The sequence below is a fragment of the Berghia stephanieae genome, chromosome 1, assembly GCF_034508935.2.
Source record: "Berghia stephanieae isolate SIO BIC M18660-M18661 chromosome 1, UCSD_Bste_1.3, whole genome shotgun sequence".
In the NCBI taxonomy this organism is placed as follows: Eukaryota; Metazoa; Mollusca; class Gastropoda; order Nudibranchia; family Aeolidiidae; genus Berghia; species Berghia stephanieae.
In genome coordinates, this window is record NC_088360.1 from 136121438 (window position 1) to 136136136 (window position 14699).

Consider the following 14699-nt stretch of genomic DNA (forward strand, 5'->3'; position numbering starts at 1 on the left):
TGTACAATGTATAGAGCTGGAGTATTAATTTGAACAGTGAAGTTTCAGACTCTGCCACAGAATGTCCCAGAGGTAATAATGATATTAGTGTTGATGACGATGATAATGATAATGATGACGATGATGACGATGAAGATGATGATGATGATGATGATGATGATGATGATGATGATGATGATGAAGACGATGATGACAATAACAGTGGTGGCTATGGCGGTGATGGAGACGACGACGATGAGAGTAACAACGGTAGCAATGATATTAATAATAATAACAACAACAACAATAATAATAATAATAATAATAATAATAATAATAATAATAATAATAATAATAATAATAATAATAATAATAATAATCCCTATCACTATAATATTAATAATAATGTTGATAATTGTGGTGATGATAACAACAGTACTAATAATTACGATGATGATAATAATGACAATAATAATAATAATAATAATAATAATAATAATAATAATAATAATAATAATAATAATGATGATGATGATGATGATGATGATGATGATGATGGTGATAATAATAATAATAATAATAATAATAATAATAATAATAATAATAATAATAATAATAATAATAATAAATAATAATAATAATAATAATAATAAATAATAATAATAATAATAATAATAATAATAATAATAATAATAATAATAATAATAATAATAAACAGTAATGAAAAATTAAATCGATTATTACAATCATATACAAATTGATATATTTGGAATATTTGACAAATAGATGGATACATATAGATAGAGGGATATATAAATAGACAAATATCTATATTATTAAAGATGTAGTGCTACTAATTATGATGAATTTTACATCTTTGTCTCCAAACTTTGTAAGAGCCAATGATGGCACTGTTGCTTATATATTTTGAAAGGACTTTTGCTTCTTTGCTTTTAATGCCCAGAATCTTTAAGCCATTCACAAATCTACCATGGACATAGCCGAGGCTACCTACAGAAAGAACGATAACCTCGGATTTATATCCAAGAGCATTTATTTCCATGCATAAAGGAAAGTACTTTTCAAATTTAGTTTGGAATGACTTGTTAATATGAGCATCAAATGGGACTGAAATTTCAACAATTTGGGCTGTTTTCATTTCTTTGTTGATTTTTAAAATGTCCGGTCGATTACTGTTAGTATTAAATGAGGATTTGTCACTGTCGAAAAAACTTGGTCTGGTGAATGTGTCTTTGAAAATTTGAGTAGTGTCGTTTTTAGGTATTTTGTCAAAAATAATGTCAACAATTCTATTGTGTCGTTTTTGATATATTAATTTGAATTTTGTACATCCGTTTACAACGTGAGATACCGTATCCGACGGATGATTACAGATCTTGCAGCCTTTGGAGTACGACAATGGGTAATATGTATGAAGTAGACTGTCGCACTCCAGAAGCTGCAAGCGGCATTTTATAGCAAACGTTCTAATTTCGTCAGGGAATTTATGATTGAATATGAAACTGGAGGAGAGAGCGTGGTTTACCCCAGTGGCTTCTCTAACAATTCTTCCTTGGGACGCCAGTTCATGGAAATGGGTAGCTATCTCATTCAGTCTCACACTTTTAAGGAAGTTTTGAAAACATTTTGGGGACTTAAAAGAGCAACTGACGTCACTATCAGCCTGTACAGACATCACATAATCTTCATCTTTTATTAAGGAAACATTTTGGCGGATACACTTTTCAAAAAGATCCACCCAAAATGACTTTGGCCAATTAACTTTTGTGTTATTTTGAAGGCGTTTGCCGTTGTGACAAAAACCGGCAAAAGTGTTTTCTTCGTTTTCGTCTAATGAGGCGCGTAGAATTTTTCTTTTCGTTAGATGAAGGTTCAGGCTGTTTGTGGCTGTTATCTTCACACTGTCATCGTCACAATTGAGGATGGACAGGGCAAAGGATAGGTGTTTTGCATAATAAATTATTTTAGGGTTTGGTAACCCGAGACCACCTTTTGATCTTGGACAAAACATGAATGACCTTGTACTCGAATTATTTAAATGTAACCAATTTCTAACTTTGTTCACAATTATATTTTCAATTTCATTAAGGTCCTTTTCGGTAAACATGAGATTACAAAAATAAAACATTAGAATTGAAAAGCACATTGAACTCAAAAGACACAGTTTGGCTGAAGACGGCAGAGGGGAAACATCTAAAAGGTTCATATTGTTTCTAAATTTTTCGATTATCGTTTTTCGTTGATGTTCATCACTTTTGTTTGTCAGGTTGATGTTGTGTCCTAAATACGTGTAAAATTCTTCTTTTCTAATGTTGGTATTTCATGTTGTTGTATTGTTACTGTTGGTAATTTGAATTTTTTGTTCCAGTTGTTACCTGAACGTTGGCCAGATGTTATGGCGCATTTTGGGGGTTTTATATTCATTCCCGTTGCATTCATAAATTGAGTGGTTTTATTGCACAATTGATTCATTACTTCTTCACTTTTTGCTAGTAACGTGACGTCGTCAACGTAACCTTGGATGGGTAGTGGCATCTGCGGAGAGGTATGGTTTTGTTCGATCCATCTTAGCCATTTATCTATTCCTTGTTCAAAGACAATTACAGACCATGGACATCCTTGGATTATACCTTTGTCTCTGTAGATTGTATTTGTGAGGTGATTTCGGACTTTTACTTGAAATGATGCTTTGTTATAAATATCCTTAGTAATGTTGATGAATACTGAAGGATATGAATATTCATTAAGTTGACGTAGCATGAATTCGTGATCTATACTTCCAAATGCATCTTTTATGTCTACAAAGCATAAATATAATTTTCCCGATGAGTGTAAAAAATCTGATACTGCACATTTTAACGAAAACACATGTTCTTGTAGCCCGTTTCTAGGTAATGAACCTTTCTGTGAAAGTGACAGTCTCTCCGTGTCGACAATCCATTGCATGTGTCGATTTTGTATGAGTTTCATGAATATTTTATAGGACGTTAGTAATAAGGCGATAGGTCGCCAGTCGTCGACGTTGTCCTTGTTTCCATTCTTTTTTGGTACTAGTGTTATGATACTGTGTTTCCAGTCTGGGGGGACTTTTTGATATTTTAAACAGGTGTTAAAGATGGCCGTAAAAATTGGTGCCAGTTTGTTTATATTTTGTTTTATATATTTATAGGTGACACCGTCTGCCCCGGGTGACTTTTCATATGGTAATTTTTTAACACAGCTTGTGAGTTCGTCGATTGTAAACTCACTTGTTGATGGTGTCCATGCGGGAGGGGGGATAGTGACATCATCGGACCAGGGTGTGTCACTAATGTTTATATTGTTTCGTTGACATTTTTCTTTATAGGCAGTCTCTACTGTGTTGATATCTATCTCACAACTTGAGTGTGTTTGTTTACATCCGTTTCTAATAATATCAATAGCTTTTCGTTGGTGGTTTACGAATATTGTTGTGAGTTCTTGTCTTGTCACCTCTTTTTCCTCCTGTGCTCTTGGTGTGTTGTTTTGAATAAGGGAGGGCATAATGGAGGACTTTATATCTATTATTTTTATTTCGATGTATTTTAATAGAGTTTCATAATTGTTGATCGGGTCTTTTATAATTTTTTTAATCGGTCCATCTGGGAATTTTGTTAAGATTCGTTTGCAGTAGCGGAGAAATTCAATGCTAAACGGCTGTCCATTATCGGGTCTTTGGATTTGGAATGTGTTGTTTTTGATGAAAACACTGTGTAGTGTTGAAAATAATTTTATCCAATTTGATGGGTTGGAGTGACAAAAAGTTGGTTTAATTTTAATGGGTTGTGTAGATATAGTATGTCTGAACAAACCTTCTTGTTGTATAAACTTATTCCAAGAAGAATTACTGGTCGGTTCATGCTGATACTGGAGCCAATTAGAAATGTCAAACAAATCACAATCACTATTTCCGCCATTCACAACACGTTTTACAACACTGTAACCATTCTGTCCGACGTCTAGTCGAATTTTACCACTTTTGATACACTCTTTGGCAAGAAATCTGATCCTTGTCACAAGTCCTATACTCCTTCTAGACATTGTCTGTGTTTACGAGGACAGCTACCACGGATGATGGATACAAGAGACGGTAGATCTAGAGACTGCGAGAGACCCGACTGACCTGTCCGCCATCTTGAACACATACATGATGATGATGATGGTGATGATGATGATGATGATAATGATAACGATGATGATGATGATGATGACAATGACGATGATGATGTCGATGATGATGACAATAACATACATACATACATACATACATACATACATACATACATACATACATACATACATACATACATACATATCAAAATTGTTTATTTCAGGGAATATACATGATAATGTAACAAGGGTAGCATATTCATTGACATAATACCATTTCCTAAAATAATGTACAATGTTTAGAGCTGGTGTATTAATTTGAACAGTGAAGTTTCAGACTCTGCCACAGAATGTCCCAGAGGTAATAATGATATTAGTGTTGATGACGATGATAATGATGATGATGACGATGATGAAGATGATGATGATGATGATGATGATGATGATGATGATGGTGATGATGATGATGATGATAATGATAACGATGATGATGATGATGATGACAATGACGATGATGATGTCGATGATGATGACAATAACAGTGGTGGCTATGGCGTTGATGGAGACGACGACGATGGGAGTAACAACGGTATCAATGATATTAATAATAATAATAACAACAATAATAATAATAACAATAATAATAATAATCCCTATCACTATAATAATAATAATAGTAATAATAATATTAATAATAATAATAATAATAATAATAATAATAATAATAATAATAATAATAATAATAATAATAATAATAATAATAATTTAATACTAATGATAATAATAATAATAATAATAATAATAATAATAATAATAATAATAATAATAATAATAATAATAATAATAATAATAATAATAATAATAATAATAATAATAATAATAATAATAATAATTATAACAATAATAATAATAATAATAATGATAATAATACCTTACCTTACCCGGGTTCCATCTCTTTCCAGAGGTCGGATGTCATGGCCTTCCATCCTTCACGGTCCATTGCAGCCTCGTTACAGTCTGCCATGCGCCGTCCTGTAGCTTCCTTGATGCCATCTGTCCAGGATTTCCTTTGTCTTCCTCTGCCTCTCTTTCCTTCAATTCTTCCCTCCATTATCCTTTTTTCGAGACTATCATGTCTTCGCATATGTCCAAAATATGACAGCTTTTTGTGCTTCACAGTCAAAAGAAGTTCTTTTTGTTTTTGGCCCATTAGGTCGAGGACTTCGATGTTTGTTTTTCTTGCTGTCCAAGGTATTTTCAATATTCTCCTGTACGTCCACATCTCAAAAGCTTCAATACGTTGTTCTGTCTGTGCGGTTAGTGTCCACGTTTCACAACCATAAAAGAAAATGGACCACACATAGCATTTGGTGCATCTCATTCGTGTTCTGATGGAGATATTTGTGTTGTTGAGGATTGGCTTTAGTTTCATGAACGCATTTTTGGCCAGCATTATTCGTCTCCTGATCTCTTTGTCAGACTTTGCATCGGATGTTACCAACTGCCCCAAGTACGTGAACTCCTTTACTTGTTCCACTGGACACTCTTCTATTTCTATATCTATTTCTATGGGCTCTTTCTTTTTTGTTATTACCATTGTTTTTGTCTTCTTCGCATTCATGAACAGCCCCTTTTCTTTACTCTCTTCGTTCACTTTTGAAAGTAGCTTCTGTAGGTCTTCCTTACTTTCCGCCAACAGGACAGTATCGTCAGCGTAACGTAGATTGTTGATGTTGTGGCCACCAACCTTCAACCCTCGTGCTGTTTCTACTTGCCGAAAAATAGACTCTGTGTATAAATTAAACAAGCAAGGAGACATAACACATCCCTGGCGCACTCCTTTCTTGATTTCAATTGCATCTGTTGTATCTGCCTGCACTTTTATCTGAGCCTTTTGCTGCCAGTACAGATTAGCGATTAGAGCCACATCATTCTCTTCCACACCTATTGCCACAAGGTCCTGGATAAGTTTCTGATGACTAACAGAATCAAATGCCTTTGAGTAGTCGATAAAACAGGCATATATGTCTTTTTGGGCCTCTAAGTATTATTCTGACAGGATTTTTAAGTCGAAAATTGCCTCCCTGGTGCCACTGTTCTTTTTGAATCCAGTTTGCTGTTCTGAAATCTCACGATCTACTTTTGACGAGATTCTTTTCAGGATTATTGTCAGGAGGAGTTTCAGTAGATGGCACATAAGACTGATTGTTCTGTAGTCCGAACACTCAATTGCACCCGCTTTCTTGGGTAGCAGTATGAAGATAGAAGTGCGAAGGTCTTCTGGGATGTGCGTTGACTCGTATATTTCATTCATAAGGTCCGTTATCACATCAACACCAAATTCACCCAGTGCTTGCAGCATTTCTGTTGACACCCCATCTATTCCATTTGCCTTCCCTGTTTTCATGCAGTATAGGGCTTTCTCTACTTCTGATCTTCGGATTGTGGGTCCCCGTAGAAAGGACTGTATATGGTTGTCACCTCTGTCCGCATTGAATACCTCCTCCACGTATTCTTTCCATCTATTGGCGATTTCTTCCACCTCAAAGAGGAGTCTACCTGATTTATCTTTGATACAACCGCCAGATTGAGCGTTTTTATATGTGAATTTCTTGATTTAAGCAAACATTGGTCCAGGGTTTCTCTCATGTGATAGCTTCTCAATACGGTGGCACTTTTCATCAAGCCAGTCTTCTTTAGCCTGGATACACTTTTTCTTTACTGATTTGTCCAGTTCATTGTACCTAGGGGTGCCCTTTGAATGTTTCCGTTCTCTCATAAGATTCAAAATCTCATTCGTCATCCATTCTTTCTTTGCTTCTTTAGATTTTTTGTTTAGCATTTTCTCGTTTGTAGTTGTTATTGCACCTTTAAGAGAGGACCATTGTTTATCAATTCTACTCTTATACGTTTCTTCTGTTTCTTTATTTGTGTCTTCTTGTTCTTCCATAAGACAATAATACGTATTTTCTACTTCTACAGCATATTTCGCTCTTAGTTCCTCGTTTCTAAGTTCAGCTAGGTCGTACTTTATGTGTTCGTCCCTTTTCTGTTTGGGAATTTTTAATTTAACTTTTATTTTCACCATGATGGGAACATGGTCCGATCCAATGTCAGCACCCGGGAAAGTTTTACATTGGGTCACACAGTTTTTGAATCTGGTTTTGATGAGAAAATAATCTATTTGGTTTCTGTATATATCTCCTGGGCTCTTCCAAGTATATAGGCGCCTCTTTGGTTGTTTGAATATGGTGTTTATTATGGTCATGTCGTGGGACTCGCAAAATTGGACCAGACGTTCACCCCTCTCGTTGGACTCTCCTAGACCACAACTTCCCATGCACGGTGAGATTGCTGCGTTTCCAACTTTCGCATTGAAATCCCCCATTACGACAACAATGTCACTTGATTTTATGCATTGGAGGGCCTTGTTTACATTTTCATAATGTGCCTCGACCTCCTCATCTGGGTGATCACTCGTTGGTGCATAAATTTGTAGGAACACTAAATCAAAAGGTTTAGCTTGGATTTTGCACATTAAGATGCGGTCGTTCACGGGCCAATACCCAGTTACTGATTTAGCAATTTTGTTTTTCATCAGGATGCCAACGCCTCTGTTGTGCTGAGTATTTCCGGAGTAAATAAAAGTGTGGCTGTCTCTTTTTATTATTCCATTGTCTTTCCATCTTGTCTCTGAGACACCAAGGATATCCATATTCATCGCCTCTGCCTCCATAATTAGATTATGGAGCTTTCCTGCTTGAGCAAGTGTTCTCACATTCCACGTGCCAATTTTTAAAGGAACATTTCTTGTCTTCAAGGTAGGTAGATCAGTCTCTGGCTTCCCCGAGGGCTTTCCACCAGAAACGTCATAAGGTGCCATCTTTTGGACATTACTTAATTCCTCTTCCCTGTACATATTTACAGCTTAATACTTAGTTGCAGGGGGCCCAACGTCACAAGCATCTCTAACACTATATCTCTGACTAGCCATGACTAACTATGAATGATACGTGGTAAGGTTTCCCCCTTTTCCACGGTGGTAGCCGCTATCTAATTTTGTCTCAGACGCGCCTCTTTGTCTACCACAGACTTGCTGTCTACGCCTACTTTTACCTAACCATATCCAGACTTTGTGCACTAGAAGGTGAGACATTACCTATTCTACCCTACTACGCGAGTCACTCAATGTCGTTTCGCAGGTCAGTCGAGACCCGGTCCCGGGGTGTGGCCGCTGAGTGCACTACAGCTTCTAGGAGCCAGACATGAGCTAGATATGCAGGTGTGGACCAGTGGATCCTGACCATCCGAAGATGCGACTGTCTCTCACCGAAAGGTACTACCACTCCCTCCATACCCTACACCCCAATAATAATAATAATAATAATAATAATAATATAATAATGTTGATAATTATGGTGATGATAACAACAATGCTAATAATTACGATGATGATAATAATGACAATAATAATAAAAATAATAATAATAATAATAATTATAATAAGAATAAAATAATAATAATAATAAAAATAATAACAATAATAATAATAATAATAATAATAATAATAATAATAATAATAATAATAATAATAATAATAATAATAATAATAATAATAATAATAATAATAAATAATAATAATAATAATTAATAATAATAATAATAATAATAATAATAATAATAATAATATAATGATGATGATGATGATGATGATGATGATGATGATGATGATGATGATGATGATGATGATGATGATATATAATATAATAATAATAATAATAATAATAATAATAATAATAATAATAATAATAATAACAGTAATGAAATAACAGTAATGAAAAATTAAATCGATTATTACAATGAATATACAAATTGATATATTTGGAATATTTGACAAACAGATGGATACATATAGATAGAAGGATATATAAATAGACAAATATCTATATTATTAAATATGTAGTTCTAATAGTTATGATGAATTTTACATCTTTGTCTCCAAACTTTGTAAGAGCCAATGATGGCACTGTTGCTTATATATTTCGAAAGGACTTTTGCTTCTTTGATTTTAATGCCCAGAATCTTTAAGCCATTCACAAATCGACCATGGACATAGCCGAGGCTACCTACAGAAAGAACGATAACCTCGGATTTATATCCAAGAGCATTTATTTCCATGCATAAAGGAAAGTACTTTTCAAATGTGGTTTAGAATGACTTGTTAATATGAGCATCAAATGGGACTGAAATTTCAACAATTTGGGCTGTTTTCATTTCTTTGTACATACATACATACATACATACATACATACATACATACATACATACATACATACATACATACATACATACATACATACATACATACATACATACATACATACATACATACATACATACATACCATTAAACATATACATACAACATACATACATACATACATACATACATACATACATACATACATACATACATACATACATACATACATACATACATACATACATACATACATACATACATACATACATACATACATACATACATACATACATACATACATACATACATACATACATACATACATACATACATACATACATACATACATACATACATACATACATACATACATACATAACATACATACATACATACATACATACATACATACATACATACATACATACATACATACATACATACATACATACATACATACATACATACATACATACATACATACATACATACATACATACATACATACATACATACATACATACATACATACATACATACATACATACATACATACATACATACATACATACATACATACATACATACATACATACATACATACATACATACACATACATACATAACATACATACATACATACATACATACATACATACATACATACATACATACATACATACAAATACATACATACATACATACATACATACATACATACATACATACATACATACATACATACATACATACATACATACATACATACATACATACATACATACATACATACATACATACATACATACATACATACATACATACATACATACATACATACATACATACATACATACATACATACATACATACATACATACATACATACATACATACATACATACATACATACATACATACATACATACATACATACATACATACATACATACATACATAAAATTACATTACATTACATTACATTACATTACATACATACATACAAACATACAGCTTCTACACGGTGTTCATTTGACTGAATAATTTATTAAATTAACAAGTTAACTCCCGAGGTCCCGAGTTTCAGAGTTTTTTGCCAGAATCAAGGTCATTTAAATCAATCGATATTTGAAGGGCGTGTTTTCTGGATATATTTTAAATATCTTGCTAGAGTGCAACAGTTAATTGATAAATAATCATTCAAACTAGCGCCTACTTTGTTTATTCTGGGTCATCCCAGACGTCATCGGATGTGTACATTGTTTATTTGGGTCATACCAAACCTCATCAGATGTGTACATTTTTTAAATTTGGGTCATAACAGACGTCATCGGATGTGTACATTGTTTATTTGGGTGTTACAACCCCCCCCCCCAAAAAAAAAAAAAGAAAAAAAAGAATACTATTTTTTCTTTGTTTTCGATATATTGATAATAAATCATAAAATTTGAAAAGGTTCTATCTTTCCACAATTCACTAGTCCTATTGTTATGCATTCCACTCGTATTACCCACGCATACGCAACTCTTCCCCCTCTCCCCTACACATGCACGTCCAAACTAGGATAAGGTGATTTCTATCTATACAGTATCAATTGTTTCTCTCTCTCTCTCTCTCTCTCTCTCTCTCTCTCTCTCTCTCTCTCTCTCTCTCAGACACACACTAAATGTCATATGGTCAGATTTCCTCGCGGCCAATTTCAAAATTAAAAGCAGCTAAATAGACCCTTAAGCAAGCCGACGCTCTGACTGCCATCTAAACTCATGTTCTTTTAGTCACAATTGGAAACCAGGGATTGGTGACAAGGGCCGATAAATCAAGGCCAAACACACAAATAAAATGTGATAATGGACAAGTATTTACATCTACAACATTAGATGAGACGAATAGTGTTTGCAGCATATGCAACAGTTATTTTCACAATAACTCTGAACACCTTGTGCGGCTAATAGAAGTAATTGAGGTGGGAGAGCCATTCTGGGGGGGGGGGGGGGGGAGGGAGGGGGTCGTCTGAATTGGAACATCCCGCCCGAAGACAGGATATTTTTTTTTTTGCAATGCAACAAAGAGTATTTATATACCGTCATATCGAAGAGAGATTAAACCCGAATTTCATATTTGTGATTACAAATTCAGTTTCCTAGGCTATGTGGTCGAGTGGTTTGACACTCGCTTTCGGATCGGAAGGTTCGGGGTTCGGGCGTCGCTCGGCGCATAGAGTCCTTGGAGAGGGCTCTTTACTCATATTCTCTCACCGTACTCAGGTATAAAAAGAGTACCTTGCCGTTAACAGCGTTGTCTCTATTAGGAAATAGTTCTAATACGCCTGACAGGCGTCATGTCCCGTCCTAAATGTTATAACATGCATCATGTCTTGTTCTATATGTTACGTGTTGCTGTGGTCAGGGACCCTTTGTAAAGCGCTTTGAGCACGTTTAGTGGATATTGCACTATATAAAAGATCTTTTTAAAAAAGTTCATCCCGCCATATTTTCGCTTTGAGATGGTTGGTCACATAACATGTATATAGATATTAGGCGCTTGGCTGAGAAGCTCATAACATTGCCATCCGGGAGTATAACGGACCAACACACAAAACTGTGTGTATCCATGAACGTTTATAGTCAGGTTAATACAGTTTAGTGAGCATTACTCATAAACGCGGATGGCAAATATCAATAGCAAAGACCTGAGTAACATCAACTAAGAACTATCTATACAATATCTTATATTGTATTAAGTGAAATTGATCTGAAAGTGACAAAAAATATGGAAGGTGGGCACCATTGGGGATGAACCTGGGATTATGGGAAGTTGATACCAGAGGAGAATAAATCTGGGACTATGGGAGATTAAGGAAAAAAGAAGTAATCTTCTGAGTTCACTCACCTATGGTGTCCAAATCTCATAGCCCGGACTTCACTCTTCACTAGTATCTACATTTCGTAGTCCCAGGTACTTTTCCTATTTGTGCCCCACCTCCGATAGTATAAAGTTCATTCACCTTTGGTGCCAACCTCCCATAGTACTGACTTCAATTTCCAGTGTTAAGCATCTCCCATAGTCCCAGGTTCATTTCCCTCTGATATCCTCCTTCCATTGTCCCAGGTTCACTCCCCACTGGTGTTCACATACCTCAGTCCCTGGATTACTCCCCGTTGCTACTCACTTTTCGTAAATTATACGTTTCGGTAGATTTTTGGAAAAAATAAGTATTTTTCTGTGTTCACTTCCCACTGGTGACCGCCTAACAAGCTCCCGGTTACACTCTTCATTGCCCCCTCCTATAGTCTCAGGTTCATTCTCCTCTAGTGCCCACCTCCCGTAGTCTGTCTTCAATTCCCACTGGTGCCTGTCTCCCAAGATAGTCGCATGTTAATTTCCATCTGATAGCCCCTCCCATAGTACCAGGTTCACTCCCCACAGGTAAACACTTCCCATAGCTTTGGTCGGTTTCATCAGGTTTTGGGGGGTTTCGTAAGTTGTTTAGATGCCCAAATCCTGCTTAATATAGCAGGATAAGCCCAGCACAACTGTGCATTTTTATAGTCTTTTTATCAGCTGTCCCTCCAATACACAGCTGCAAAACTTTGTATGAACCTCGTAATCAATTTGTCTTAAATTAAAAAAGTATTTTTCATGAATTTTTAAAACAATAGGGCAAGATTTCGCTTATTACAGCTATATTGAAATCGATAACTGGTAAGGATCGGAACTCATAGATGATTTACAGTATAAAAATTATGACTTTTCCGCTTATCTATTTTGAAAAAAGAAATCGTTAAAATGGAATGTTGGGTAAATTGAAACTTATATGATGTACATACAGTATCTGAATATGAAGGAACGTATCGTATTACTTAAACATCAGACATCTACAATTTATAACTATCAATGTATATTACTGATGAGTAGAGATGAAGGTGAAAATTACGCACTTTTGTCTATACCAAAGGGGATGACATAAATTTAATGTAGACTGGTCAAAAGTCGAAGATTAATCAATATATGATACAGTGTTTCCACAAATATATACATGTGTTCAACAATAACAACTACAAAAACAACAACAACAAAAATAAATCCTGGACTCATCAATCATTGCATTCTGATGACGAAGATGAGATGAAAAGGAGAAATGGAACGTACGGAGAGATTTCGTGGCATCACTCAATCCAATGAAATGTAATTTTTCTCCAGCTTGTGAAGGTTGGAGCATGCCCTTTTCCAGTCTTCCCTTGTTATATGATTCATTGCCTCGTCGGTGAGAGTAAATTTGATGTCCCTCCTCTCCATCTTTCCTTTTACTTGGACCCAAAATGAGCTCGATTCGATTGCGTTCACAGTGATATGGGATGGGGGAAGTCACGCAACCTCGTGTCAAAACTCCCCGATAGACAGTCTGCTTTGAAAACTGTTTCTAATTCGTTGCTTTTCAATAAGGAGTATAGTTGGGCCTTTGATTAATGGTCACAATATGTAGTGCGGCCGGATTGAAGCCATGAACTCATGTCAGTTTTTATAGTTGGTGAAGTTGGAACCTTGCAGTAATCATGGGCAGCCGAATGGTATGTCCCGTCCTACATGTTAAATGTTGCTGTTGATCAGGGACCCCTTGTAAAGCGCTTTGAGCACATATAGTGGATATTGCGCTATATAAAGATCAATTATTTATTTAATAATTTAATGGTAGCTTTGTCCAATACAATACAGCCGAGTGCTTCGAGGGAAGGCAACAAACGGTTCTTTAGTCAGTCTTCAAAAACCTATGCATTGACCACTAATGATAGTTTCTATCTTCCAGATGATACAGAGAAGGAAAAAATGGCATGACATCCTTCTAAATATCCAGTATCACCGCCTGCATGAATAAGTTAACAATTGTTGCAGTAAATCGCCTTCAGTCGTCGAAAAAGGAAAACAATAACAACAAAACCCACAACAAAACACAACAAAACAACAAAACCCAAACCAAGTAAAAAATTGCTAGACTAGATGGTCTTCTGTCGTCTAGACAAAAAACCCCCAAAAAACTAAACAAGAACAACAAGAAAAACACACAACAAAACAAAGAACAAAACCCAAACCAAGTAAACATTTGCTAGACTAGATGGTCTTCAGTCGTCGAGGAAAAAAAAACATTTAAAAAAAAATATTAAAAAAAACAAAACACAAACAGGAACAAACAACAAAACGCTGAATTAATTTGTCTTTAATAATTATCTCTATTTCTATTCAAATACATGTATGAATTAACTTTTTCAGCTCTTCCTGACCTCTCTCTTGTCTTTTCAAAGAACCATTTCGTT

At 35.0% G+C, this 14699-nt stretch overlaps 1 protein-coding gene across 1 annotated transcript; it reads right to left on the reverse strand.

The window, feature by feature from the left end:
- Positions 1-6745: 6745 nt before the first annotated feature.
- Positions 6746-7516, reverse strand: LOC144963001 (uncharacterized). Its single transcript, XM_078896526.1, has one exon. The coding sequence runs from the start codon at positions 7514-7516 to the stop codon at positions 6746-6748; it is 771 nt and encodes a 256-aa protein (XP_078752652.1).
- Between the last annotated feature and the right edge of the window lie 7183 nt (positions 7517-14699).